This window comes from Lynx rufus, unplaced genomic scaffold (genome assembly GCF_022079265.1).
Source record: "Lynx rufus isolate CCGP_SWC_20201006 ecotype Redwood Valley unplaced genomic scaffold, mLynRuf1.p SCAF_24, whole genome shotgun sequence".
In the NCBI taxonomy this organism is placed as follows: Eukaryota; Metazoa; Chordata; class Mammalia; order Carnivora; family Felidae; genus Lynx; species Lynx rufus.
The window spans coordinates 7,763,363-7,789,769 of record NW_025814839.1 but is presented as its reverse complement, the minus strand read 5'-3'; the positions used below and the strand labels follow the sequence as shown (position 1 = coordinate 7,789,769).

Here is a 26,407-nt window from a genome sequence, read left to right as displayed (position 1 = left end):
TGGCCTAAACAGAAGGCCACGGGAGCCTCTGCCAGTTAAGTTCAATTTTCTGAGGACCTTGACTACCTGTTTAACAGATGCCAGCCATTGAGGAGAAAATTTCCCTCCCGTCTTTCTTGCTATTATTAGAATAGTTATTTTCTTGGCTTGTTGTACGTACCCTCTAAAAATTAGCTTGTGTAGATACAGTCTTATAGTGGTAACATGTAAAAGAAGGCATATAATTATCTGAGTGAAATAAAAAAAGTCTCTTCTATTCATGGGAGGTGTGTGGGCTCTCTTGTACTAGTTTTCTTAATACCTCAGGAAGACTAAAGAAAGATTCGTGAACTTTCTTAAATTAGAAAGTATGGCCATGAGCTCTTGCCATTGCTAAATTGAGTTGATGACAGTTTCTTTGTACTATTTTATAATCCTCTAGGGCTAATTTTTACCATTAGCCTTAAGAAGCAGCATGGCAGAGTGGGAAAGAATTTATGCCTTAAATTCAGTTACGCTTTAAATCCATTTATATTTGGGATCTGCCATTTGCTGCCTGTGTAGTTTTGGGAGAATTATTTAACCTTTCTGAGTCCTAATTTCTTTACCTGTTTGTTTGTGAAGGTTAGAAATTCTATGTGAAGACCCTGCTGTGGTGCCTGTTGTTAAATAGGTGATGCATCAGTGCTCAAAGTTGGGGTTATTATTCTATACATGTGCGTGCTGGGTTTTTTCCTTGTATATTTTAATTCCATCTTTTGGATTCCATCTTTTAAAAACCATGTAATTTTAAACTTAAATATGATTATGGATTGTTTGTCAGTGAGAAATACTGCATTTTGGGATAATTTGCATCTAGAAATATCTTATACGGTTGCTTCACAATTTTGGAATCATTAGATAAAGGATTTTGAGGCTTGGAAATCTGTACTTGTGTCAGAAATTGGGTCAATAGTAGTTGGTGTGGAATTGATTTTTAACTATAAACATGATCATGGTATATGAGGCTGTCTAATTGAATGTACATCCATGATAGGATTTTTTTTGGACAGTATTTCAGTATTACAGAGTTGTATTTCCTTTTTTTTTTTTTAATTTTTTAATGTTTATTCATTTTTGAGCGACAGAGAGAGTGCAAACACTGGAGGGGCAGAGAGAGAGAGGGAGACAGAGAATCCAAAGCAGGCCCCAGGCTCTGAGCTATCAGCACAGAGCCTGACCTGGGGCTCGAACCCACAAACCATGAGATCATAATCTGAGCCCAAGTTGGATTATTAACCGACTGAGCCACCCAGGCGCTCCTCTCCTCTCCTCTCCTCTCCTCTCCTCTCCTCTCCTCTCCTCTCCTCTCCTCCCCTCTCCTCCCCTCCCCTCCCCTCCCCTCCCCTCCCCTCCCCTCCCCTTATTTATTTTGAGAGAAAGCATATGTGTGCATGAGTGGGGGAAGGGCAGAGAGAGGGAGAGAGAAGCTGAGAGAGAGAATCCCAAGCAGGCTCTGCACTGACAGCAGGGCTAGAACCCACGAACTGTGAGATCATGATCTGAGCCGAAATCAAGAATTGGACGCTTAACTGACTGAGCCACCCAGGTGCCCCTGAGTTGTCTTTCCTCTTATCAAACATTAATTAATTCAAAATTTAAAGCTAAGCCTTTGCACATTCACTTTATACTTAGTTATCTCGGTTAGGCTTAAATGGTGTTTCATTGTTAGATTTTTCAGTGAAGACTGGTATAATGATATTTAATTTTAGCTTTAAGGTAATGAACGAAATTGTTTTAAGATAATGGGACATTTTTCAGTTTTTCTGGTTGAATTAGTTATGAAGTGATTAAGTTTGTAGCTCTGTTGTTGTATCACTTGCATTTGTGTTATATCACTTGCTAGAACAACTCCATAAAGAATATAGAGCAGGCGGCAGTGGCTTCCCTTTATCACTGAGACCAGAGAAGCACTGATAGGAAGTTAGTGGAAGTGCTGGGATTAGGAAATCATTCTCCTGAATCAAAGCCAAATATTTTGTTTGCTGAACCGTGCCGGATGTTACAGGTGAAAGTATTCTAGTGAATAAATTGCTGTTCATAGATTTCTTGGGGACTGACTCACCTGATGTTTCAATCTCTGATATATCTTAATTTTCTAACCTTTTAAATATAGTTAATGTACATATTAGGGATTTATATTTATTGGTATCTTTTGTCTCCCCCGCCAACCCCCAGATCCTTGGGCACAGAACATGAGCTTAGGTGCTTATAAGAAAAATTAGTCTTTTACTTAACTTTTCTGATTTCAACTGCCTCTTAAGTCTTTTTATTTAGTTTACTTCTTTGACCTTTATTTAAAAATTGATGTTAGGCTTTCTGTTTTAAACACACACATATGTACACATTGATTTCATTCGAAGAAATAAAGAGATTTGTATGCGAGAAAAATGCACAAAAGATCTGAACAAACAACTCAAGGAGAAATAGTACTGTCATTACTAGTAATGATAGTGATATCATTTATATTTTTTGCCATATGCCAGGCATCTTCCTAAGTATATACATACTGACTCATTTAATCAACTCTGTAAATACTGTTATCCTGATTTTACTGGTAAGACAACAGAGAGACAAAGGTTAAGTAACTTGCTAAGACTTGCTACTTACAGCTAGTGAGTGTAGGGCTGGTATTCAAACCCAGGAAGGCAGGCCCCAGATTATACTTATGATTAAATATATGATAATGATTCCCTCTGAACTGAAAAAGGACTACATATTAGTACAGGGACATACCATTCTATTAAATTGGCAGGTATTTAAGAAGATACGCAATTTGGGAGGAGGTTATTTGTATTAGTGGGACTACTAATTGAAAAACTGTATGGTAGCATTCATCCATGAGTCTTAAAATATTCATATTCTTTGGTAATTCTACATCAAGCAGTCTCTCTTAAGAAAGTCATCTGGAAAATAACAGTATGCAAGGGTGTTTACCAGTTATAACAGTGAAAATGAAAGTTTGTCTAATTATTACGGGATAAATTATGTTTTCTCCAGTGAATACATATGTATTATACAAACATTAAAAACTGTTTTGAAAACAATTTTTTAAATGTTTATTTTTGAGAGAGAGAGAGAGAGAGACAGAGCATGAGCAGGGAGGGGCAGAGAGAGGGAGACACAGAATCCGAAGCAGGCCCCAGGCTCTGAGCTGTCAGCACAGAGCCTGACGTGGGGTTCGAACTCACAAGACATGAGATCATGACCTGAACGGAAGTCAGATGCCCAACTGACTGAGCCACCCACGTGCCCCTAAAAACTGTTTTTGAAGAATAACTTATATATATATGTAAATATAGTAATTTATATATATATAGTTATATATATATATATATATATATATATATATATATATATATAGTAAGTCAAAAAGCAGGATATAAAGCCATGGTAATATGGTTCTAAATTAAAAACTACAGAAAAACAGGAAGAACATACATTAAGATACTAATAATTATTTCTGATGTGATTATGGAAAATATTCCTGGTGTTATTATTTTTAAAATTATTATTACTATTTTTAATGTTTATTTTTGAGAGAGAGAGAGAGACAGAGTGTGAGCAGGAGAGGGTCAGAGAGAGAGGGAGACACAGAATCTGAAGCAGGCTCCAGGCTCCAAGCTATCAGCACAGTGCCTGATGGGGGGCTTGAACTCAGGAACGGTGAGATCAAACCTGAGCCGAAATTGGATGCTTAACTGACTGAGCCACCCAGGTGCCCCTCCTGGTGTGATTATTTTACTTTTAATTTATATTATTTATTTTTGAACTTACTGCATTGTCCATGTAGTACTTTCATACTAAGAAAACAAAGTGGCATAAAGGGGAAAGCATAAATGATGCTTTTACCAAGAATATTCATTAGAGATTGGATTTGCATATCTCACAATGTGAAGGGGGGTAAGTCACTGAATGCAAGACAGTTTTAATTTGGACATTATTATATTTGGAACAATTTTTTTTGAAGTGACGCATTTTATGGGATTGAATAAAATTGATATTTTTTTCTTAAATGTGTTTCGTTCATTATGGTGATTGATTGTTTCAGCACTTTAAATTTGTTTCAGTTATGTTAGCAGGAGATACTGTTTTTTTCTCTCTTATACTTGATTTTTGAAAAACAACTGACAAAAATTGACTTGGTGGCGGTGGGGAGGGAAGATGAGTGGGTAAGGATTGAATGCAAGGGACACATGGAGTCTTTTGTGCAGAATGATATTATGAATCCCTTTTATTACCAGTTTTGTATATATAGTTGTAGTTTATAGCTATTTAAATAAGGAATTCAGCTTCTGTTTGTGTTGAACCATCTTTGAGTTTTAGCTGCTTAGCCCCCTCTAAGATTTAAGAAATTTTGAAATACAAATGTAGGTAATGGGATAAAGACCCGGGTTTTGCTTGCAGCTGGTTTAGTTTCCATGTTTTAAAATGTGTTTGGAAGACAAAAGACAAAAACATGAATAAATTGCTGATAACTTTGCATCAGTTTTGTTAGTAGCTTGCTTTGGCGTTAATGATGAAGCACTATGATGCTGCATGATAACTGCTTTCTTGGTTAAGAAAGATTGAAACTAGCTTCTGGATGGGAAGGAATTGAGGAAATTCTTTGAAAAAAACGATTTCGGTTTTCTGAACTTATTTTTTAAACTCTTACCTGATTTCTTCTTTTTTTAAAATGTTTATTTATTTATTTTGTGTGAGAGAGAGAGTGAGCATGCATGTGTGTGCGAGTGGGGTAGAGATAGGGAGAGAGAGAATCCCAAGCAGGCTCTGCACCATCAGCACAGACACAGACATGGGGCTTGGTCTCATGAACGGTGAGACCACGATCTGAGCCGAAATCAAGAATCGGATGCTTAACTTACTGAGCCACCTAGACTTCCTCTTACCTGATTTCTAAATATAATTTATGAATCAAATAAGAAATAATAGAAAATAGCTTTTATATGTAAGGACTTTATAGTACATTATGGGTAAAAATGGTTCAACCGGAAATAATAATCATTTGTTTGTGGTGATTTGGTATTTAATATGAAGAGCCATGTAGAAATCTTGATATAAAAAAATGAAGTTTTGAGGCACCTGGGTGGCTCAGTCGGTTAAGCGTCCGACTTCGGCTCAGGTCATGATCTCGCGGTCTGTGAGTTCGAGCCCCGCGTCGGGCTCTGGGCTGATGGCTCAGAGCCTGGAGCCTGCTTCAGATTCTGTGTCTCCCTGTCTCTCTGCCCCTCCCCTGCTCATGCTCTGTCTCTCTCACTCTCAAAAATGAATAAATGTTAAAAAATTTTTAAAAAATGAATTTTTTCTCCCTTTAAAAATCAAGGAGGATTGACAAACATTTTTCAGTAAGAGAACTCTTAGGTGAAGTATAGTGACAATATTTATTGTAGCAGATTTGCTTATCTGTAATGGAAGCCTGTTTTTAAGTGTTCTGTAAGTAAAAAGAAATATCAAAACCATTGTAATTTTCTTGTCTTTTTCCAGGCTGAACTCACGGGAATCAAATGGCGTAGGTACAATTTTGGAGGGCATGGGGACTGTGGACCCATAATTTCAGCCCCAGCCCAAGATGATCCAATCCTGTTAAGTTTCATCCGCTGTTTGCAAGCCAACTTGCTGTGTGTATGGCGTCGCGATGTCAAACCAGATTGCAAAGAGTTATGGATTTTCTGGTGGGGAGACGAACCCAACCTAGTGGGTGTAATACATCATGAACTGCAGGGTAAGGTTTTGTTTTTTCTTAAAAACTGTTACCATCGTGTGTGTGTGTGTGTGTGTGTGTATAAAATTATAATTATTTAACAGTAGTAAGTTTCAAAAAGAATTTATTAAAACTTGCTGAGAAAAATTCAAGTGTTTAATGGGTATGTCTCTTGAAAGGAATATCCTCACTCTTACTCCTCTTCTTTCTACTTCCGTTATTTTTTTCAAATTTGCTTGTTGTTTCCCAGTCATGCTAGGAACCAGAACCTGTGAGCCACTGTTACTAAAGGAAAATACTGTGTCCCCTGGGTGTTTTGGGGTGGAACAAGGCTAAGATCCACTGTTTTAAAATGATAGTGAGTTGTGAGTAATTAGCAAGTCTGTGAAATGAACAGAATTGTTTTTTCTTGGACTGTGGCTGTTGTGGTTCATTACCAGCTGAACACTGATGGAAAGTTGTAAAGTGATAATAAAAGTTACTACAAGCCTTATTGGAAAAGATTATGAGATGACATTGGATAGTATTTTGTAGAAAGATTAAATAATCTGATCTGATTTTGAGGTAGCAAGTTTTCCTTTGTTTTGTTCCTGCTTTTTACATAATTAGGTGATTCCAGGAAATACTTGCTCTCCAATGTCGTCTAATTTTTAACTTCAGATTATAGCTGATATGTGGAAACTTTGAATTGATCTAAGAGTTTCATTACTCTAAGCTATTTTTTGTATTTATTGTAGATTTATAACCAGGGGAAATTTTATCACTATTCTTTGAATGTCGGTAAAGTTTTTTTACTTCTTTACCTAAATGTTTCCATTTAGTATGCTAAATAATTTTTCTAAATCAAGATTAATTACAATCCTTAGGGTAGTGCATTAACCCTTTTTGACTTAACTCTCCTAGAGCCAACTTTAATTATGTCCAAACTACTCTATATTTTGTTAGTTTGTGGTTGAAAAAGTTCAGATAATGTTTGAAATGTTTTGTTAGTTGATATATTTAGTGTTTTTTTTTTTTAAAGGAAAGAGTAAAATTAACTTTAATGTGTACTTGAGGTTCTATTCTAAGGTGTCTGAATATGGCTAAAGAATTTTCCTGCCAAGTTTTGTTTGATATCTTCCTAGCTTTTCTTTGCAGCCATTTTTTTTTTTTTTTTTTTTTTTTTTAAATCTGTGATATCCTTTGCCACAACAGCCAGAGGGCAGTAAACCACAGTGGACTAATTGAGCTGTTTACCTTATGGTCCATTTGTCTATTCAACATGAACCTCTCTCCCTGTAGTTTTTAGAATGTTTGGTTTATAAATAAAAGAACCCAGTCTGGGTAGGATTGCTTACTTAGCTGGTTAATCAGCAGAATCTTAGAACTTACATACATATCAAAGCTTATTTTAGGTAGTTAGCAATGAACTCAGGTAAAATTAGTTTAATTAGTTTAATCCACATCTGGATTCCATTTATCAGAATTTTTAAAATAAGATACCCCCAGAAGATAATTATAGCATTTATATTTGTTCATTTAAATATCAAAACATATAGTTTTGTTATAAAATTTTTTTATACATGTAGTAGAGGAATATAACATTTTTGTTTCTTTATCCTTTATTTCTCATGTTTACTTCTGATTTTTAATGTCCTTCAGTTTCTCTACTCTGTATTGATAGCTTATGTCTGAACTTCTTGGTCTGGTCTTTATTTGTTAGCAGCACAAATTATCATTTTATAATAGTGATGAAACCAAACCCAACTGTTAATTAGGCTTATTTACTTCATGTATGGAGTAAAGCTGTTTGTCCATACCAGCAAAGCACGTGATCAGTGTTCTTAAAAATGACAAGTTACTGTGTTATTTCTCATGGGCTTTGTTACTGAGTTAACAAAAAGATGTAGACTATCTAAAATTTTCATAGTTGTTTTAGATCGCACATGTATTTATTTCATTGATTAATTAAATATCTTTTTGGTAAAGAATTAAGCAAAGATTGACTTCTGTTTATAAACTTTTTTATAAACCACAGTAATACTACATTTTAATTAAAAAATTAGGAAAACAGAACTGTCAGATGAAGAGAATAAAAATCCCGAAGTCTAAAACAGAGTTGTAATATTTGGTATTTTTATGTATAAGCGAAATTGGTATCATACTGTTTTGTAACTCTGTCTTTTTCACTTTACAATGTATTGTGAATGTTTTCTCATGAGAATGATTATTTTTTATTTTTATTTTCTAACCTATTGAGTCTGAAAACAGTATAAACTTTATTCTCTTACTTGCTACCAGGAAAGTATTACAGTAATGGAATAGTCATAACTTTGTTAAGTACATTTATTCTTTTTGATATGTTGAATTGGGGAAGGTTTTTAGATGAAAGCATGTGAAGCGTCCATCCCATAGGTAAAAGTGGTTGAAAAGGGGACTTTTATGTGGTTCAACCTAATTTTAGAAAGTATTTGAAACTTAATTAGAAAAATGAGTGGCATAAGGACAACTTTATTTCAAGTGAGGGAGAATATGAGACGTAGAGTGGTCATGAGAAAAAGGTACAAAGGAAATATTTTAATTGGTAGTCATACAAATTGAAGATATTTTGGAATCGTTTTGTTCTTTTTTATTTAAAAAATTTAAAAATGTTTTTTATTTATTTTTGAGAGAGAGAATATGAGCAGGGGAGGGGTAGAGAGAGAGGGAGACATAGAATCCAAAGCAGGCTCCAGGCTCGGAGCTGTCAGCATAGAGCCCGACGCGGGGCTCAAACTTGTGAACTGCAAGATCATGACCTGAGCCAAAGTCAGATGCTCAACCGACCGAGCCACCCAGGAGCCCCTGTGTCGTTCTTTTCTCATATGTAAGAGTCATTTCATATGTATTTCATAAAATACATTTTAACAGAGCCCTATAATATTTTTTTTTTTTTTTTTTAATTTTTTTTTTTCAATGTTTATTTATTTTTGGGACAGAGAGAGACAGAGCATGAACGGGGGAGGGGCAGAGAGAGAGGGAGACACAGAATCGGAAACAGGCTCCAGGCTCTGAGCCATCAGCCCAGAGCCCGACGCGGAGCCCTATAATATTAAGCACGATGGTACCATTATTGTAACATTGTCTTTTCTTTTTTTAAAAAATTTTATGTATTTTGAGAGAGCGTGCATGAGTGGGGGGGGGGCACAGAGAGCAGGAGAGAGAGAGAGAAAATCCCAAGTAGGCCCCATGCGGACAGTGCTCGAACTCATGAACTGTGAGATCATGACCTGGGCTGAAACCAAGAGTCAGGTGCTTAAACAACTGAGCCACCTAGGTGCCCCAGTATTTTCTTTTTATAGGGACATTTTATTGTTTCTTCAGATGCTTTTTAATTTTTTTATTTGGTAGTTCCCTTTGTCTTTACAGTGTACTCGAAAGAGCATACTACTAAGAGACCTCACAGTGCAATACAGCACTAAAGCAAGCATTTTTGGTTTATTGTATAAAGTATTCCCATAGAGAATAATCCTGCAGGATTGACACACAGGTTAACTTTAAAATATTAGATGTTTTATTTAAATGCTTGAAGTAACTATGAAATAGTTGGAGAGAACACTAAAACACATTTATAGCCTATCCTGTCACTTGGATAAACACTTTTGGGCCCTTATCTGGGGAATTGCTGTTTTTAGTGTATGGCATAGTGGTTCAGAGCATGGGCTAGATTTGAATCCCTGCTCAGTCACTTGCTAGTTGTGTATTGTTGGTCAAGTACATCATCATTGCCTCAGCTTTCCTCACTGTAAATTGGGTTATAAGGATAACAAAAGTTAAATTACTTAGAACAGTACAGAGAACAGTTAGCCTAAAGACAGTTAACCCATACATCAAAATTCAAATATTTTGACATTTGTTAATGTTTTATTTATGTACTTATTTATTTTATTTTTTGAGAGAGAGACAGGTCATGAGCAGGGGAGGGGCAGAGAGAGAGGGAGACACAGAATCAGAAGCAGGCCCAGGCTCTGAGCCATCAGCCCAGAGCCCAACGCGGGGCTCGAACTCACAGACCGTGAGATTGTGACCTGAGTCGAAGTCGGACGCTTAACTGACTGAGCCACCCAGGCACCCCTATTTTGATATTTTTAAAATGATTCTTCTGTAGAGCATTCAGCACTTGCTAATGTACCTCAACTACTAATTTTTAAAGTATACTTAAGGTTGGAGTAATTCTATTTTTGATTTTAAGTTTTAATATTTGGGTGGAATAACTTAGAATAATAAAACGTTATAAAATGTTAGAGCAGTGAGGATATCCCTCCCTGTACATATGAAAATTGTCTAGGGGCACCTGAGTGGCTTGGTTGGTTGAGTGGCTGACTTGATTTCGCCTCAGGTCGTGGGATTGAGCCCTGTGTCCGGCTCTGTGCTAAGTGTGGAGCCTACTTAGGATTCCCTCCCTCTGCCCATCTCCCCTGTTCGTGCTCGCGCGCGCTCTCTCTCTCTCTCTCTCTCTCTCTGTCTCTGTCTCTCTCTCCCCCCCTCAAATAATAATAAAAATTACCTAGATTCCCATACACAGAGTTTCATAATAAACCTTAAATTGCATTACGAAGAGATCAGAACTTTAAGGTGTGACTCTTGGATCTCTGTAAGGTAGGTTTGTAACTTTACTGCCATCTCCACACAATGGTGTTGAATTAGGGCACTGGCTGAACACAAATATGTGTATATCCTTCCCTGTGGCCATGCTCAAGTACCTGTATCAGTGGGTCCCGCTGTAGGGTTTTGATGTAATCTCTACCCTTGATAAGTGTAGAGTTTGAAAACTCTACACTTATGCATATTGTGTAAGCACACACATATGCATATTGCAGAGAAACACTGTAAGTACATGTAAGAGAAATGTAGTAGATTACTTTCCCAATGGGCAGACAGTTTCAGGACCATTGCACAAGTGTTTTATAAACTTACAGCAGAAACACTGTGAGCCCTAGTGCTCAGGGTTGATAACCTTCTTGGTTTCTCATCTGTTTATTGAACTTCTAACCTTAGGCAAGAGTTGTGATCAGCCCTGGATATGTAAAATGAGTCCTTATCTTTAAGGAGCTCACAGTGTTATTGGGGAATTAGTGAGGTGAATCCATAATTATGCTGTGACAAAGTAAGCTGTAAATGATTAAGTTATAGAATCTTGCAGAAGCATCATATTCAGTCTTGGGGAACAGAGGATAGGGAGGTGATGGGAAGCCCAGAGGCTTCAGGTGTGTCTTATTGGGTAAGAAGGAGCTATCTAGGTCGGGATGGACCTTGTCGCAATCAGAAGAAGTAGCCTGTACAAAGGGCGGCCTGCCAGCAGTGAACAAATGGTGTGAAGGGCAGGTTTGTCTGGAACTTAGGCTATTTGTGAAATAGTCAGGAGAGACTGAGAGCCTGGGCAGGTGGGCCATAATGTGGAATGCACTGGAGAAAGGAAGACGAATTTGCATTGAATTTGATAGATTTTGAGGAATTGTTGGAGGTTTCTGATCTGGAAAGAGACATAATTAGGAAGATTATATATAAGATGGATATGAGCAGGAAGGCAATAATGTAATAAATTATTTTATTCTAAATTGAGCTATGAACTTAACCATTGCATTTAGTTTGAGGTATAGATTTATTTAAATTAAAAAATACCAGTGATTACATACTGAACTGTATGTTAATAGTCCTTGCCAATTTTATTTTATTATACCTTTGCTGTTTTTGCTTGGCTAAATTCTTTTCTACATTTTCAATTTGAATTTTAGAGATTAATATAATGTAATATTTTCCTAATCTGCCAGACAAATTATTTTATAAATACCGTCTTCTGGCTGTTTCATTGCCTGTTAGTTGGTGGTTGGAAAGACATGCTCTCTTGAAACCCCAAAATGGTAAACAGGGCAAATACAGACTTCTACGAACTGAAGATAGCTTAACCCAAAGCTTAAGAGTACCTGGTCCAGGGGGTGCCTGGGTGGTTCAGTTGGTTGATCATGACTTTGGCTCAGGTCATGATCTCATGGTTCATGGGTGCGAGCCTGCGTTGGGCTCTCTGCTGACAGCTTGGAGCCTGGAGCCTGCTTGGATTCTGGGTCTCCCTCTGCCTCCGCCCCTTCCCCACTTGCGTTCTTTCTCTCTCTCAAAAATAAACGTTAAAAAAAAAAAAGTCCCTGGACAAGTATTCTGTATGGCCTAGTATGTGCTAAGTGATGCTTGTTGAATGAAACCCATCTTATATAGTTCTAACATAGCATAGTATTGTACTCTTAGGAGGTTAACTTATAATAAATACACCTAAAGTTTTAAACAATTTAATATTGTGAGGAGATTGAAACCTAATTAAAAGTAAGGCATTAAATATCCATTTTATTTTATATATGTTCTATAAAGAAACTTGTCTATAAATATGCACTGTCTATAATTTTAAAATTGATCTGCTCTCCCTTTTTGATTATTACTAGATAGACAAATATACATCTGTACACCTGTCTACCTCTAAAGAATCATATTGGAAGCCTTAGCAATTGGCTTTACTGTCAGTGTAGGGGCAGATTGGCAGTTGTTACCTTCACTGTTGCATTTATAGTCGTAAGTATCTTTTTTATTTTTCATAAAATAAAACGTTTTTCATCGTGCTGCCACCTATGCCAGGAGATGTGGACACTTGCAAAAACAGCATTAGACATTAGAGAGCTAGAAAAAGGGGATCTGGTTTTCTGACATTGGCCAGTGTAAGATAATTTAAGACACTTTAATACTGTTTTATATTCCACTGCACTGATTACAGGTCTCTGGGGACAAGCGGGCATTTTGTAAGGATGAGGGAGGCTGAGAGGTGAGAATGGAGAGTCAGCTTGCTGGTATTCTCATCTGTATACTTCGACTATAACGTACAATCCCAAATGATGGGATAGATAAAGGCTTTGTTTAGCAATTTCCAATACAGAACCTAATTCCCTCTGTGCTTTTCATTTTGAAAAATATTTACAGACATGAAGACAAAGTTTTTTTCTGGCTAAACCATGTGAAGGTAATATCTAGTAGTCCTGAACCTTTACCCTTAAACACTTCATCATGTAACTTCTATGAAAATGTAGGACATTTTGATTGTATTGATGTAATTTGAAGGCAACAAACACTTCAGTTGTCCTGTCAAATTTTTCATAATCTGAATTTGTCTGATTGTTTCTTCATGATTAGATCCAGGTTAAACATTTTTGGCAAGAATATTGAGTTAGGTGATAAGTACTTCTGTGACATCACATCAGAGGCATATCATGTTCATCTGTTCCAATATTGATCCTTTGATGTTTGATTACTTTGTTAAGATAGCGTCCACCAGATTTTTCCTGTGTAAAGATACCTTTTTCTTTTTGTAATTATTGGTGAATTTGGGGCAAAACTCTGATACTGTGAATATCCTTTGCCCTAACAGCTTTTCAATCTGGTTTGAGGAAAAACCTAACTTTGAGCTATTTAAAAATAACAGAGATCCAAAGAAGACTACATTCTTTTTTTTTCAAGTTTATTTATCTATTTTGAGAGAGAGAGAGAGAGAGCGAGCAAGCTCTAGTGGGAGAAGGGCAGAGAGAGCGAGGGAGAGATCCCAAGCAGGCTCTGCACTGTTGGCATGGAGCCTGATGTGGGGCTTGGACTCACTAACTGCAAGATCTTCAGCTGAGCTGAAGTTGGATGCTTAACTGACTGAGCCACCCAGGCACCCAAAGACTACATTCTTAGGTAACAGGAAGGGTAAGGGGACAGAGAAGAGAAGGAAGAAAAGCATTGAAGATCTAACCAAGGCAGATTATGATGGTAGAATCAAACTCTGAATAGCCTTACTGCTTACCATACTAAAAAGAAAAGTATTGACATTGAATTTTCTAAAATCATAAGCAATAAAGTATATAGGAATATATTACTACGTATCTTATAGTCTGAATTTACAGTTGAATTTTGATTTATGGTTATCTTTGAGAAAATGAAATAATTTTAGTTAACATTGTGAATGGCTTTATTCTTTTTTTTTTTAATTAAAAAAATTTTTTTAGGGGCACCTGGGTAGGTTAGTTGGTTAAGTGTCTGACTTCAGCTCAGGTCATGGTCTCACGGTTCGTGGGTTTGAGCCCCACATCTGGCTCTGTGCTGACAGCTCAGAGCCTGGAGTGTGCTTGGGATTCTGTGTCTCCCTCTCTCTCTCCCCTCCCTCGCTCAGCTGTGTCTCTGTCTCTCAAAAATGAATAAACGTTGAAAAAGTTAAAAAAAATTTTTTTAGGGGTACGTGGGTGGCTCAGTAGGTTGAATGTCTGACTTCGGTTCAGGTCATGGTCTCACGGTTCATGGGTTCGAGCCCCGCGTCAGGCTCTGTGCTGACAGCTCAGAGCCTGGAGCCTGCCTCGGATTCTGTGTCTCCCTCGCTCTCTGTTCATCATCATGCTTATGCGCATTCTCTCTCTCTCTCACAAAAATAAACATTAAAAAAATTTTCTTATAATGTTTTTCTTATAAAATATTTGAGAGAGAGACAAAGCACGAGCAGTGGGAGGGACAGAGAGAGAGGGAGACAGCATCTGAAGCAGGCTCCAGGCTCTGAGCTGTCAAGCACAGAGCCCTGTGGGAAACTTGAACTTGTGAACTGTGAGATCATGACCCAAGCTGAAGTCAGACGCGCAACCAACTGAGCCACCCAGGAGCCCCGTTAAATAACTTTAGTCTTAATTGAAATGAAAAATTTTGCTTTTTGGGAAAATAGTGACCCTTTTACATATAAAATTGGCAGGAATGAAATTATTGTTTGGGTTAATTTTCAAGTATATGATTCTGGTGATTTTGAAAACAGGTGAATTTTTTTTGCATCATTCTAGATTTGTAGTATTTTACATACTAACATCTATATGGAGATTTTATTACATGGCATTATACTTCTTGACCACAGTGCACCTGAAAAGTAAATTTTAGTTTAACTTTTGTATCTGTTTCATATCTGTTATTATGTACATAGTAGTAGTAGAAGAATACATTTGTATGTTATGAGAAACAGCACTTTTAGTGAAAGCACGTAATCAGTGGGAAATGGTGGTAGCTAGTTCTAAATAGTTTATGAAGTAAGTATGTCTTGTTTTCACTGGATCTAAATTATTCAAGTCTTGATATAAAATTTCTGACTTTTAAACTAATTATAGTGTGTTCTGTTTTCTTATGTTTATTTTTAAAAGAATTTGTTTGCTAAAGCTATAGAATAGTAATAGTTTTCATTGATAATTATCCAAATGATTCCAGTGCATACTTAACTGAAATATTAAATAGAAAATCATAAATTATATCCTTAAAGGGGAAAATGGAATACTTATTAATACTTTGGTAAGCAGCGCCTTTATATTGTAAAGTTATGGTGCAAGTCAGAATTCTTTCAGATGAAGAATAGAAAAAGATCGAATGGATTAGATAGAATTATTAAGCTAGACATGTTTGCAATTGAGAGAACAAGCTAAAGTCTAGCTGTGGAATGTAAATAAAATCGATGTGTTACCACAGGCAACTTACTGAACCGTGTAATTAGCTTTTTCTATGAAAAATGAGACATTTATACTGAGATTGTGGTGAAATAGCATGTAAAGGGCTTATGTTCTAATGATAGGAAAATTAAACAGTTGGTAAAAAATTATAATTTAAAGATTGTTGCTTCAGGGAAAAGTTTAATCAGTGGATTTTTAGGGGGGATTTATGTTTTGGTAAGTATAGGCATTACAGTTTGATATTTTTGCATTGATATAAAGTCCCCTATTTGTATAAAGTAAACCTGAGCGAAACCCCACTGATGGGGTATTAAAGTCGCCACTGGAACAAGTAGGATTGAAAATTAATGTAGAGCTAGAGAAACCATGATCTGGTATGTTACAGTTCTCGTTCCCCTTCTATGTCCGTAATTTCAGTGGTGAATATGTAGTGACTGATGCAGACGTATTTAGCAGTTTTGAGGATAGCTTGTTTGTCACGCCTCTTATGTACGCTTTATTTCCAAGTCTTGCTCTGTAATACAAAACTTGAAGATTTAGAAGAGGTTCTTGTACATTAAGATGGTATGAAGATTTTTTTGACCTGTGATATAGTTTCTTTTTTTAATTTCTTCTTTAGGGAGGTTGATACAAGAATGTGAATGTAACAAATTGGAGACAAAGCCCAACTGTTAGTAGGATTTAATGCTCTAATTACATAGTTACAGAAAAAACTGTGTGTTTGGATATTAAAATTGAGTGAGGTAGAGATGTAAAATTATGTATCTAGGGAACAGCACCTTTTGCCCAGTTTACAAGCAAATTCGTTACTGACAGGAACCTACAAGCAAGTCCGTTGCTGACACAATCGGATGGCATCACATCAGCTTCACTGTTCACGGTTTTTATATAGGACACGAAGTAAAAAGTCCCTCCAATGAAATTGGGCTTTTCTAAGGAAGGAAGCTGGTGAACACGCATCTCCTAGGTCGTCACTAGGTCAGAGAATGTCCTCTCACGTTTATACGGTTGAAATTAGCCAAAGGGAAAGTGAAGCTCAGAAAAAGCCCGTGACTTAGTCATGCCACTAGTTGTAGTGGAACCCAGACGCATATTTCAATTTTAAAATCGAAACCATTATTCGGCTGCAAAGCTATATATATAACATGAAACTATGTGATTGGGCCACATAAAATGAGCATATCAAGTTTACCAAACCATCGTACATAAAACCCACATAACTCTTCTAATTCTATTTATATCCAATCAAATCTATTTCCTGTACTTACAGAAAGAACACTGGCTTGCATAATACTGGACAGAGGACCTATCGTTTTTGATTTTAAATGTTTTCTGTGACACTTGGCAAATGTTGGTTCCAATAATGTCAGCTCATAAACATCTAGTCTGCTAAGCACACAACTGAAGATAAAGGGAAAGTAAAGATAAATAAAAATAATTTTGGAGTCAATAAAAATTTGACAGGAGTATGACGCGTTTGATTATTTAGACTTTATATGAGATTACATTTGCTGTTATAAAATATCTTACTGAAGTAACTTTCCATATCTGTTGTTATCAAGAGGTTCCCCCCCCCCCCTTTTATAGATGTGTTATCACAGGTTCGGACTTCGATAAATCAGAAATACATGGTAAAGAACAGGGTGACCATTGGGGGAAGCAGGAGGTAGTTGCTGAGGCTACCATTTAGTTGAGTTGCTTGGTTTCCGGACCTGTTTAAAGTGTGCCAGGCTAAATCAATTTATAGATGTCTGTGCTTAACATTCATGAATAATTGTTTGAAAAAGTATTTACAAGTTGTTTCTATTTTGTTTTATGATGCTTGAGCAAATGGTAGCTAGACTTTGATAGATAGCTCTACTCAGCTTATCTTTTAAAAAAAATCTTAATGTAGAAATAACACATAAATATGCAGCTTCTCCCCCCACCCCAAAAGTTCCCAATAGTTTGGAAATCTGTTTTAAGTACTAGAGAATTATGAAATTAGGTTCTGTCGCTTTGAGTATTTTGTGATTGATGCCGTCCTGATAGTACCTGAGAGATGCTCATTGAATATCATTATGGCTAGTGAGTGTGTGATAATGTCCTTTAAAGCCCCATCTGTGTAAATATTTTTGAACAATTTTCTACAAGTACTGGGCCACATACCTATTTCTTATAAGCCCGACATTGATAAAATGTACTCTTTGTATAATTGGGTGTTGTTTTGATCCTGGCTCTTTCATATTGTGATTTGGCAGTGAGTTCAACAGCATAAGCATTATCCTCTTGAGGCCCATCTAGGATTGAACTAAAGGGCTTCTACAATATCCACATGATCATACAATTAGGTGGGGTTTTTTTTGTTTGTTTTTTTTTTGTTTTTTTTTGGTGCTGTGATAGTATAACTGAATATGAGCTGGTTGCCAGGGTATTGTGATAGAATAGAATAATACCCTGCAGTTTGTAGTTAATCATGCAGCAGAACTACCTTGATAAAAAAAAATTAATAACGTAAAAATTGGATGAAGACAAAGTATCTTGTGTTGAAAAAGATTGAGTGTATATATATACAATGGGAAAGTGAAGGTTAGAGCATTCACAGATCTGTTGTTGGAAACTTTGTCCTCCTATTTAATATAATGTCACATGCAAAGTATCTTCCATTAAAAGAATACTTTTATTTATGGCTTTGCTACCCTTGGGAGAGGTCAGACTTTTTGTTAATCTTTTTGAAGGCTTGCTTTCTGACACTGTTAGCAAATAGGCAAGGGTCTGTGGAATGACTGCCTGAATCAGGAAGTGTGAAGAACCTTGTCAAGATGAGGTTTCTTCGTGAAGATTGTTTTATTTTTTCACAGGTAATCTCGGACTTATTTTAAGTGATTTTAATATTTCTCTTTATAAGAGGACATGTTAATTTACATAGAAATATATTTAGTCTAAATGAGAAAACTTTAGATACTCTCAGTTCACTTTCAGGCACTATGTTTTTAACCTATTTAAAAGTCACCTAGTGTGTATTAATAATGGAAAGGACACCTGCTTTAGCATCCTTGGAAAAACTACATACAACTCTGGTTGTTTAGGGGAGGAAATAACATTTATTGACAGTGACTCTATTATGGAAAAATTTATCCTGCCGTTAGTTGGTTTCATGAAGAGTGTAACAAAGAGGGGTTCTTGATTTGAAAAGCAGACGTGGCGGGGCACCTGGGTGGCGCAGTCGGTTAAGCGTCCGACTTCAGCCAGGTCACGATCTCGCGGTCCGTGAGTTCGAGCCCCGCGTCAGGCTCTGGGCTGATGGCTCAGAGCCTGGAGCCTGTTTCCGATTCTGTGTCTCCCTCTCTCTCTGCCCCTCCCCCGTTCATGCTCTGTCTCTCTCTGTCCCAAAAATAAATAAACGTTGAAAAGCAGACGTGGCTTGGACAGTTATCCCCATTGCTAAAGTAAAGTCTTCTTTAACGAGAACTCCGTTAGCCAAAGCCCTCAAACATATTTGAATGTACAACGAGGCAATGATCCTCAGGGGGCGAAAACATTTTCATGGGGTGTCTTGAGGTCAGTACCAATTCAGCTCAGTTGCCCACACATTAAAATTCATGGTATTGTGTAACAGTGATAAAATAATATATGAGAGGATGTTTTAAAAGCATTCTTTGAGCTTTATAAACATAAGCATTCATCCCTGTTTAATCTTTAATATTTAGTTACCACCATGTATTTATTCAACAGATTTTTATTGAACCTACATTGTGTTCGGTGCTTTGCAGAATATAGAACTAAATCCAAAATGTATTCTGTTTTTTAGAAGCTGACAAATAGAGGGCCTAGCATTTGTACATAGAGTATTATTATAGGTGTCCTGAGAGAGGCATACAGGATTTTTGGAGTTATGTGGAAGGAGGCAGAGCTTTAAGGAAGAATTGATTCTTGAGCTGAGCCTTAAAGAATGGGTAATATTTTGGTATTTGGATGAATATGTATGTGTGTTAGGACAAGCATGCTTCACATATATAGGATTGCATGTGTGAGAATATAGAGTAGGAAAGTTTGGAATACCTATTTGGGAAGAGTTAAAGGTGAGAAGTTGACTGCGTATTTGGAAATGCGTATTTGTGCCTGATGATGATGGTGCTTAAACACTAGGCCAAGGAGTTTGGACTTCGTAGGTAGTTGGGTTTTTTGGGAGTTTTTTTTTTTTTTTTTTAATTTTTTTTTAACCTTTATTTATTTTTGAGACAGAGAGAGACAGCATGAACGGGGGAGGGTCAGAGAGAGGGAGACACAGAATCTGAAACAGGCTCCAGGCTCTGAGCTGTCAGCACAGAGCCCGACACGGGGCTCGAACTCACGGACCCTGAGATCATGACCTGAGCCGAAGTCGGACGCTTAACCGACTGAGCCACCCAGGCGCCCCTGGGAGTTTTTCAATAGGACTAGAAGGAAAGCTCTCTGTAGGCTGCATGGCAGGCAGGAACTGCATCTGACTGTTGCTTATCATTGTAATTCCAGGATCAGCATAATTCCTGGCACATATTTGTTGAATAAATTAATAAGTGAATGTGTGTAATAGAAGTTTGTATAAAGATTATCAGTGTGGTACCATTGAATATTCTGAAGTCCTCCCAGTATTTTGAATCAGAGAGAAAAACATGCTGTTGTTTAGAAGACTGTTTTAAAGAAAATAAATGACCACATTTGAAAGATTGTTTTGATGCATTGATTTCCTTTTAACTGTATATTGAAAAGACAGTAATAGAAATTTCTTCCTTTTTTTTTTGCAGTTGCTTATTTTTTACAGCCTACAGTTTAATTCTAAAAGTTTTATTAAAATAGAACAGTTTTCCATAAATTATTTCCATTAGCGTTATAGATAGCAAGTAGTTGGGCAGTTGGCAAAAAGCTTATATTCTGATTGTCTTGTAGAACAGAGGCAATGGGAGAGTACTATTTATTGGGTAAAAGTGCTTCATGGTATTTATGTGTGAAGGCTTGTTAACTTATAAATAAATCATGGATTGAATGACCTTGGGTGTCCTACATATGTTATAAATTGCCAGCTCAACACTAGAGTTGATATTTGCTACATAGAAAAGATTAGCTAATAACATTGCTTTGCTGGGGCTCTCTACGGGAACTGCGTGTTTCACTAGAGAATGACATTGACGGAAAGCTTTCATTGAGCTTTCTTTCACCCTGAAATCCTGAATTAATTGCTCACTTTTTAAAATACCATGGCTATAGACTACATGGTAAAAGGAGATAGTATATGATTTAACAAACATTTTCAATGAAATCCTTAATAGACAGTGTTTAGTGTTAGTATACATTTTTCTCTTGTTATAATAAAGATATAACCTTTTGTTTCCGTCAAGTGTAGTAAGATAACAAGTTAGTACTTTACAAGTTCTGTAATTTTAGAAGGTGTTTTTCAAAGACTGTTAACAAAATCGATCTGTCTCTTCCAAGGATGCTTGTGCGTGCGCGCGCACGCACACACACACACACACACACACACACACACACCTCCAGTAGCTTGAATTTCCTGTATTGGTTGAAATTTCCGTTTGGCAACACATGGAATGCAGCCACATCTCCCAGAGGATGCTTGAAGGGTCTTTCCATCATTAGTGAATCACACTTTCTTGGCCAGAAACCATCTATCATTTTCTTTTTCCATTTGTGACCTTAGCTGGCATTCATTGGAAGTATAGGTCTTGGACTGTGGCTTACTCCCTCCTATTCACCCTCACTTATCCAAACTGTAACAGAGGCCAGCCAGGAAGAAATTTACCATTCTTTTGTTATTTTTTACCTTTTGAGACATACAGACCATAGATAAGTATGGTAAGTTAACTGAGAATAAGATTGAGTGTTCATACCATGCCTTGTCCTGTTATATATGTCGTCTCATAGACAAGTCGTTTAAATTTGCTAGTCTGATTCTTATCTGTACTGTGGGAATTACAGCTTTATTTTATGATACAATATGAAGTGAATATGAAAAGCTCATAGATTTAAATGCTGTATAAATGCCTTTCATAGTCGTATTTTTCCTTTAATGAACCTCACTGTCAAACTATTTAAATCTTCATGAATTTATTTTAGAACTAAGTTTTGGTCATAATTTCTACCTGTGGATAAAAACTGAATTCTTTTTCGTTTAGCATTGTCAATTTTAATTAAATTATATATAAGCATTTGATTTCTAAGAAAGTGTCTTATAACTGATTATTTTCTGGCTTTGCCTGTGCAAGGATGGTTGATGATATCTATGCCTTTGCTGCTGAAGAGATTTTAGAATAAAAAATTGAAATTATGTCCCATGTTGTTTTAAGTAGGGTTGTGATCTAACCCTTGAAAATTATAGTTAAGTGTATAGTATATGTTAATTATCAATTGGCCAGAGTGTTTTGGGCTTTTTGCTGACTATTAACATATATAGAATTAGCAAGGAGATTGGATTAACAGGAATTACTACTCCCATTCATGTTGCATGCCATCTAAGTCTATTTCCCTTTCTACGTTTGTTTGTTTTTTCCTTGCTACATTTGTTTTTTTTATTTGCAGAATAGTTTTTATTTATGCTTATTGTGCCTAATTTTATAGTAGCAATAAATTGAGAATAAGTGATAGTTTGAAATAGTTATATGTTGAAACCGGGAACCAGACAATAATCAAATATTTATAGTTCACTTGTTACGTGCTAGGCATCACGCTGGGTGCTTGATGATCAATCTTGCACTTGAAAGTAGTTTTGGATTTATTCTTTCTGAATCTCAACTTGAATGATTTACAGGGAAAAATTTAAGATTCTGCTGATTCGGTTTTGCCCCTTGTTTTGTGTTTATAAAATTCATTTTCATTTTGCATGTGGAACAGACTTGGTAGTTATGAAATATCAGTCTTTGCCATATCGAGACTGTTAATTTAACTAGTTGAACACTAGAGGGACTGCAGACTAATCACTGGCTTTTTAGCTCAGTAGTGTATTAGTTGGGATGTTTCAGTTAGAGCAGAGCTACACAGCTTTCCCCAGCTTTTTAGTTTTCCCAAGGTTGGGTATCTTGCCCCCAAAATGACCTGGTCACTTATTTGGTTAATTCTCAAGTGTATGGACTGTAAAATTTTGCCTCCGCCAGTCTAGGTATATCGAAGCAAAAAAACCTTTGGTTGGTTATGGGCTCTTTGTAAGCACAGTTTTTGTGTTAGGATGGCCTGCTGAAAGAAGTGGGGAATCTGAGAGGGAACTGTGTAAGTACGGAGTTCCCTGTTCTCTCTGGGAAATCTCTGAGTAGGGAATAGTGGAGCAGAGAGTTTGGGAAAGGTAAATATTCATTGGAACAGTAGTTCAGATTATTGTTTTATGGAGATTTTCAATGATTTTATGATTACTGGATACATATCTTGTGAAAAGATTTACTAGGTTATAGTAGCACTAACAGGTAAAGTAGGATAATCTATATGCATTGTAGTTTTAGTCTAGGTAGATAGTGTTACAGATAATTTTGCTTTTTTACACAAAAACTGTTGGGCAGCTAAACTTAAGAAGTTTCTGGAATTAGGTCTTTGGGCTTTAAAAGTTTGAGCATTCCTTGAAAAAGAACATTTTACCTTCAAAATAATTTTGCCTGGAAATGGTATAGATTTTAAATTACAAACATTTAAATTAATACACACACGCACACACACACACACACATACACACAATAGATGAGTGTTTCTGGAATTTTGGTTTGATGGTTATCCGAGGATTTTAATTGAGGTCACATTAGGAACATAAAGACACGAATCAATGTTTATATAGCGCTTTGTTAAAGAAGTCCTAAATATCATTGAGAGATGCAAAGAATGAATGCGATGGATATAGAAATCTTTATTGTCTTCTGAAATAAATGTATTTTGTCATTTTTATATATTGTAATACTGATCTATCTTAGGCTTGCCCCCTTAAATAGTTTGTTATAATACTAGAACACTGGTAAAAATGACATCTGCCTTTACCTTTCTTTGCTAGATTTTTTTAAATGTGGCAGAAATGTTATTACATAAAGATAATTTAAATCTAATTCTTCATGTTTATGAGTAGGCACCTTCCTCTTTATTTCCTTTTCCTTGATTATATGTTTTTAAAACTCAGTTAAAAGTAAGTTCAGTTATGTATAGGAAAATAATTTTTTAAACGTTTATTTTGAGGGAGAGAGTGCACGCGTACGCACACACCATGCGGGGCGGGGAGGGATAGACAGAGAGGGTGAGAAAGAGAATCCCAAGCAGGCTCCATGCTGTCCTATCAGCACAGAGCGTGATGTGGGGCTCAATCTCCTGAACCGTGAGATCATGATCTGAGCTGAAATCAAGAGTTGGATGCTTAATGACTGAGCCACCCAGGCACCCCTGTGTATAGGAAAAGAAAATTTTAAATGACCATCTCTTTATTATTGATGTTCTATCTGCTTCCAGAATATTTTGAACTAAAATGATTTGTGGAATTGGCTTTTATAATTTAAATATCCATTGACACTAACTTGTAAGAACTATGATATAAATTATAGATTTAGTTAGATCATTTAAAAATTACAAGTATCTCCAGTTCATTTGTGTTTCTTTTGTAATTGGAAAAGTCTTTAAGGTTATCCTTTGTTGGCTTTTGGATTCCTGAAAATAGGGGGAAAATGTAAGTTACCAGTGAGTTGTAAATGTCAATTCTTTGAAGAACCAGCAGTGGAATATTTTACTGCTAGTCTAGTGCTTTGCATAATGCTAATAAGCACTCTATTAAATTACAGATTTTGTCTTTGGTTATTTGGTGAAGATATTTGAAATCAAAGAGTCTTTTACAACTTAATTATTCTTTTCTCAAAAGTATGGCCTTTGATGTCACAAAAGACAAAATGCTGATGTGTTAAGTATGAAGCTGTTCTCTGAAGATTGAATTTCTGGAAAATGCCAAAAAGTACACAGAGTACTGAACCATGAATTCTAGAGTTAGGATAAAAGGCATGTGGATATAAAAAGCCTGTTGTAAATGTTGGTTAGTCGACGTGATTGTAATTGGCATTGTGGGGTCATCTTCAGTTGTGACCAGAGCAAAAACAGATCCTCAGGTTCCTCCCTTCCTTCTGTTTAGGGTAAGTGGGCAGTAGTTGCTCAGAGTATGAAACAGCAGATCTGAAGAGTTTTTACTTTATGGAGCAAGATTAAGAATACTATTAAGTAAAGTTAGGAAAAATAAAAATCTTATCTTTTATTCTGTTTCTGCTTGTTAACAAAAAGTATTATTTGAAGAAAATTTTATCACTGAATGCCTCTGGGTTAAAATAAAATTTTGTAGTTCCTAAAATGACTTGACAAAAGTTTAATTAGTGAGGGCTACTATTGGATACCTAACGCTGTTGAATCCTTTTATGTTAGTGAGTCTGTTAACGCTTGGCGGAGGGCAGTGTGGAATTGAGTTCAGCAGCATTTGTTGAATGCTGTGCATGCTATGCTGTGTGCTGTGAATGAGTGGTCACTGCCTGCTAGGAGCTAGAGGTATGTAATTAGTTGTTCCATTTTTCCTGAAATTTGATTAATGAAAATGTGAATTTAGGGCACCTTTATTTGTTTATGTATTTATTGAGAGTGTGTATGTGCGCTCAAACGGGGTAGGGGGCAGAGGGAGAGGGAATCTTAAGCAGGCTCCACACTCAGCTCGATCTCAGGAGATCATGACCTGAGCTGAAGTCAGGAGCCCTGAGGGCACCTTATGGGTGCTTCGTTTAGTGGGTTCTTTTCACTCTTGCTGTGTCTTTTTTTCAGTTCAGTCATCAGCTGTTATTATACTTTGAACACGGGCTACATGAGGTGCTAGTTGTTTGACTTTCACTGATAAACTGGACAACTCTGTTTTTAATCTCTCAGTGTATCCTTTATTTAGTGGGACAATTAGATAAGTAAACAGGTAGATACAAAACAGGGTGGTAAATACTCTGATAGGAGTAGTGCTTTTGTTTTGTTCAATTTTTTTCCCCCTCTTCCTTCTTCTTGTTCCTGTTATGACATCAGGGATTTGTTTCTTCAGTTTAAAATGTTAAACTGGGGCGCCTGGGTGGCTTAGTCGGTTAAGCGTCTGACTTGGGCTCAGGTCATGACCTTGCGGTTCGTGGGTTCGAACCCCACATCAGGCCCTCTGATGTCAGCACAGAGCCAGCTTCGGATCCTCTGTCTCCCTCTTTCTGCCCCTTCCCGACTCACGCATGCATGTGCGCACACTCTCTCAAAATAAATAAACATTAAAAAATTTAAAAAATTTAAAAAGTTAAACTTAAGTTTTTTTTTTTTTGAGCTTAGTCTTTTGTAAGATGCCAGTACCCTGGGATGATAGAAAGATGAGCTAGGGGAGGCGCCTGGGTGGCTCAGTTGGTTAAGCGTCCGACTTCAGCTCAGGTCATGATCTCACAGTCCGAGAGTTCAAGCCCCGTGTCGGGCTCTGTGCTGACAGCTCAGAGCCTGGAGCCTGCTTCAGATTCTGTGTCTCCCTCTCTCTCTGCCCCTCCCCTGCTCATGCTCTGTCTCTCTGTGTCTCAAAAATAAATAAAAACATTTAAAAAAAAAAAAAAAGGAAAGATGAGCTAGGTAAGTAAGGCATACTTAATGCTGGTAAGTAGGGCATGTCAGACATAAAAAAAGATGTTTATTTATTTATTTGGTGGGAGAAGGATGATAGGACTTTATTAATCTTATGTTTGAAACTCAAGGGGGTCATAGTTAGGGTTCAAGTCAGCTAAAATTGCAAGTTCAAGATAGGAAGTTTAAGAAAAATTGCTGAGTAGTTATGTTTTTCCGCATCCAAAGATTAACTTTTTCCATGTTGCACCCTTGATCTCATAGACAGTTGCTTATACTGGAAAACTGGACTTTTTCCACTGGGCTTCTGCTTCTATCTTATACAAGTTGTATCTTCATCCAGGTGGGTAGGTGCCCATGCAACCTCTTTGTACTGATCATATGCTGCCCTCTCTTTCCTGGGCAGTGATAACCATCATAGGGTAAGAGCAGCTAGTTCAATACAGTTGAATGAAGGTCTTCAATTAATATTCTATCAAGCTAAAGAGATGGACTCCCCCAGCTTATCACCAGTTTTGTTTAAAAAAAAAAAAAAAAGTCAAGGGATTAAAGTTTTCCTTGTTGATGGAAGATAGTGGATTTTGCCTAAAGT

General features: G+C 36.6%; 1 protein-coding gene across 2 annotated transcripts in view; it reads left to right on the top strand.

Annotated features, from left to right (window-relative positions):
* MED13L (mediator complex subunit 13L) overlaps positions 1-26,407 on the top strand; it is a 305,008-nt gene that overhangs the window by 30,349 nt on the left and 248,252 nt on the right. For both annotated transcript variants that reach the window (XM_047088541.1, XM_047088540.1), the window contains exon 2: positions 5,506-5,743. In XM_047088541.1, coding sequence (XP_046944497.1) covers positions 5,506-5,743 — 238 coding nt within the window. The remainder of the gene's footprint in view (positions 1-5,505; positions 5,744-26,407) is intronic.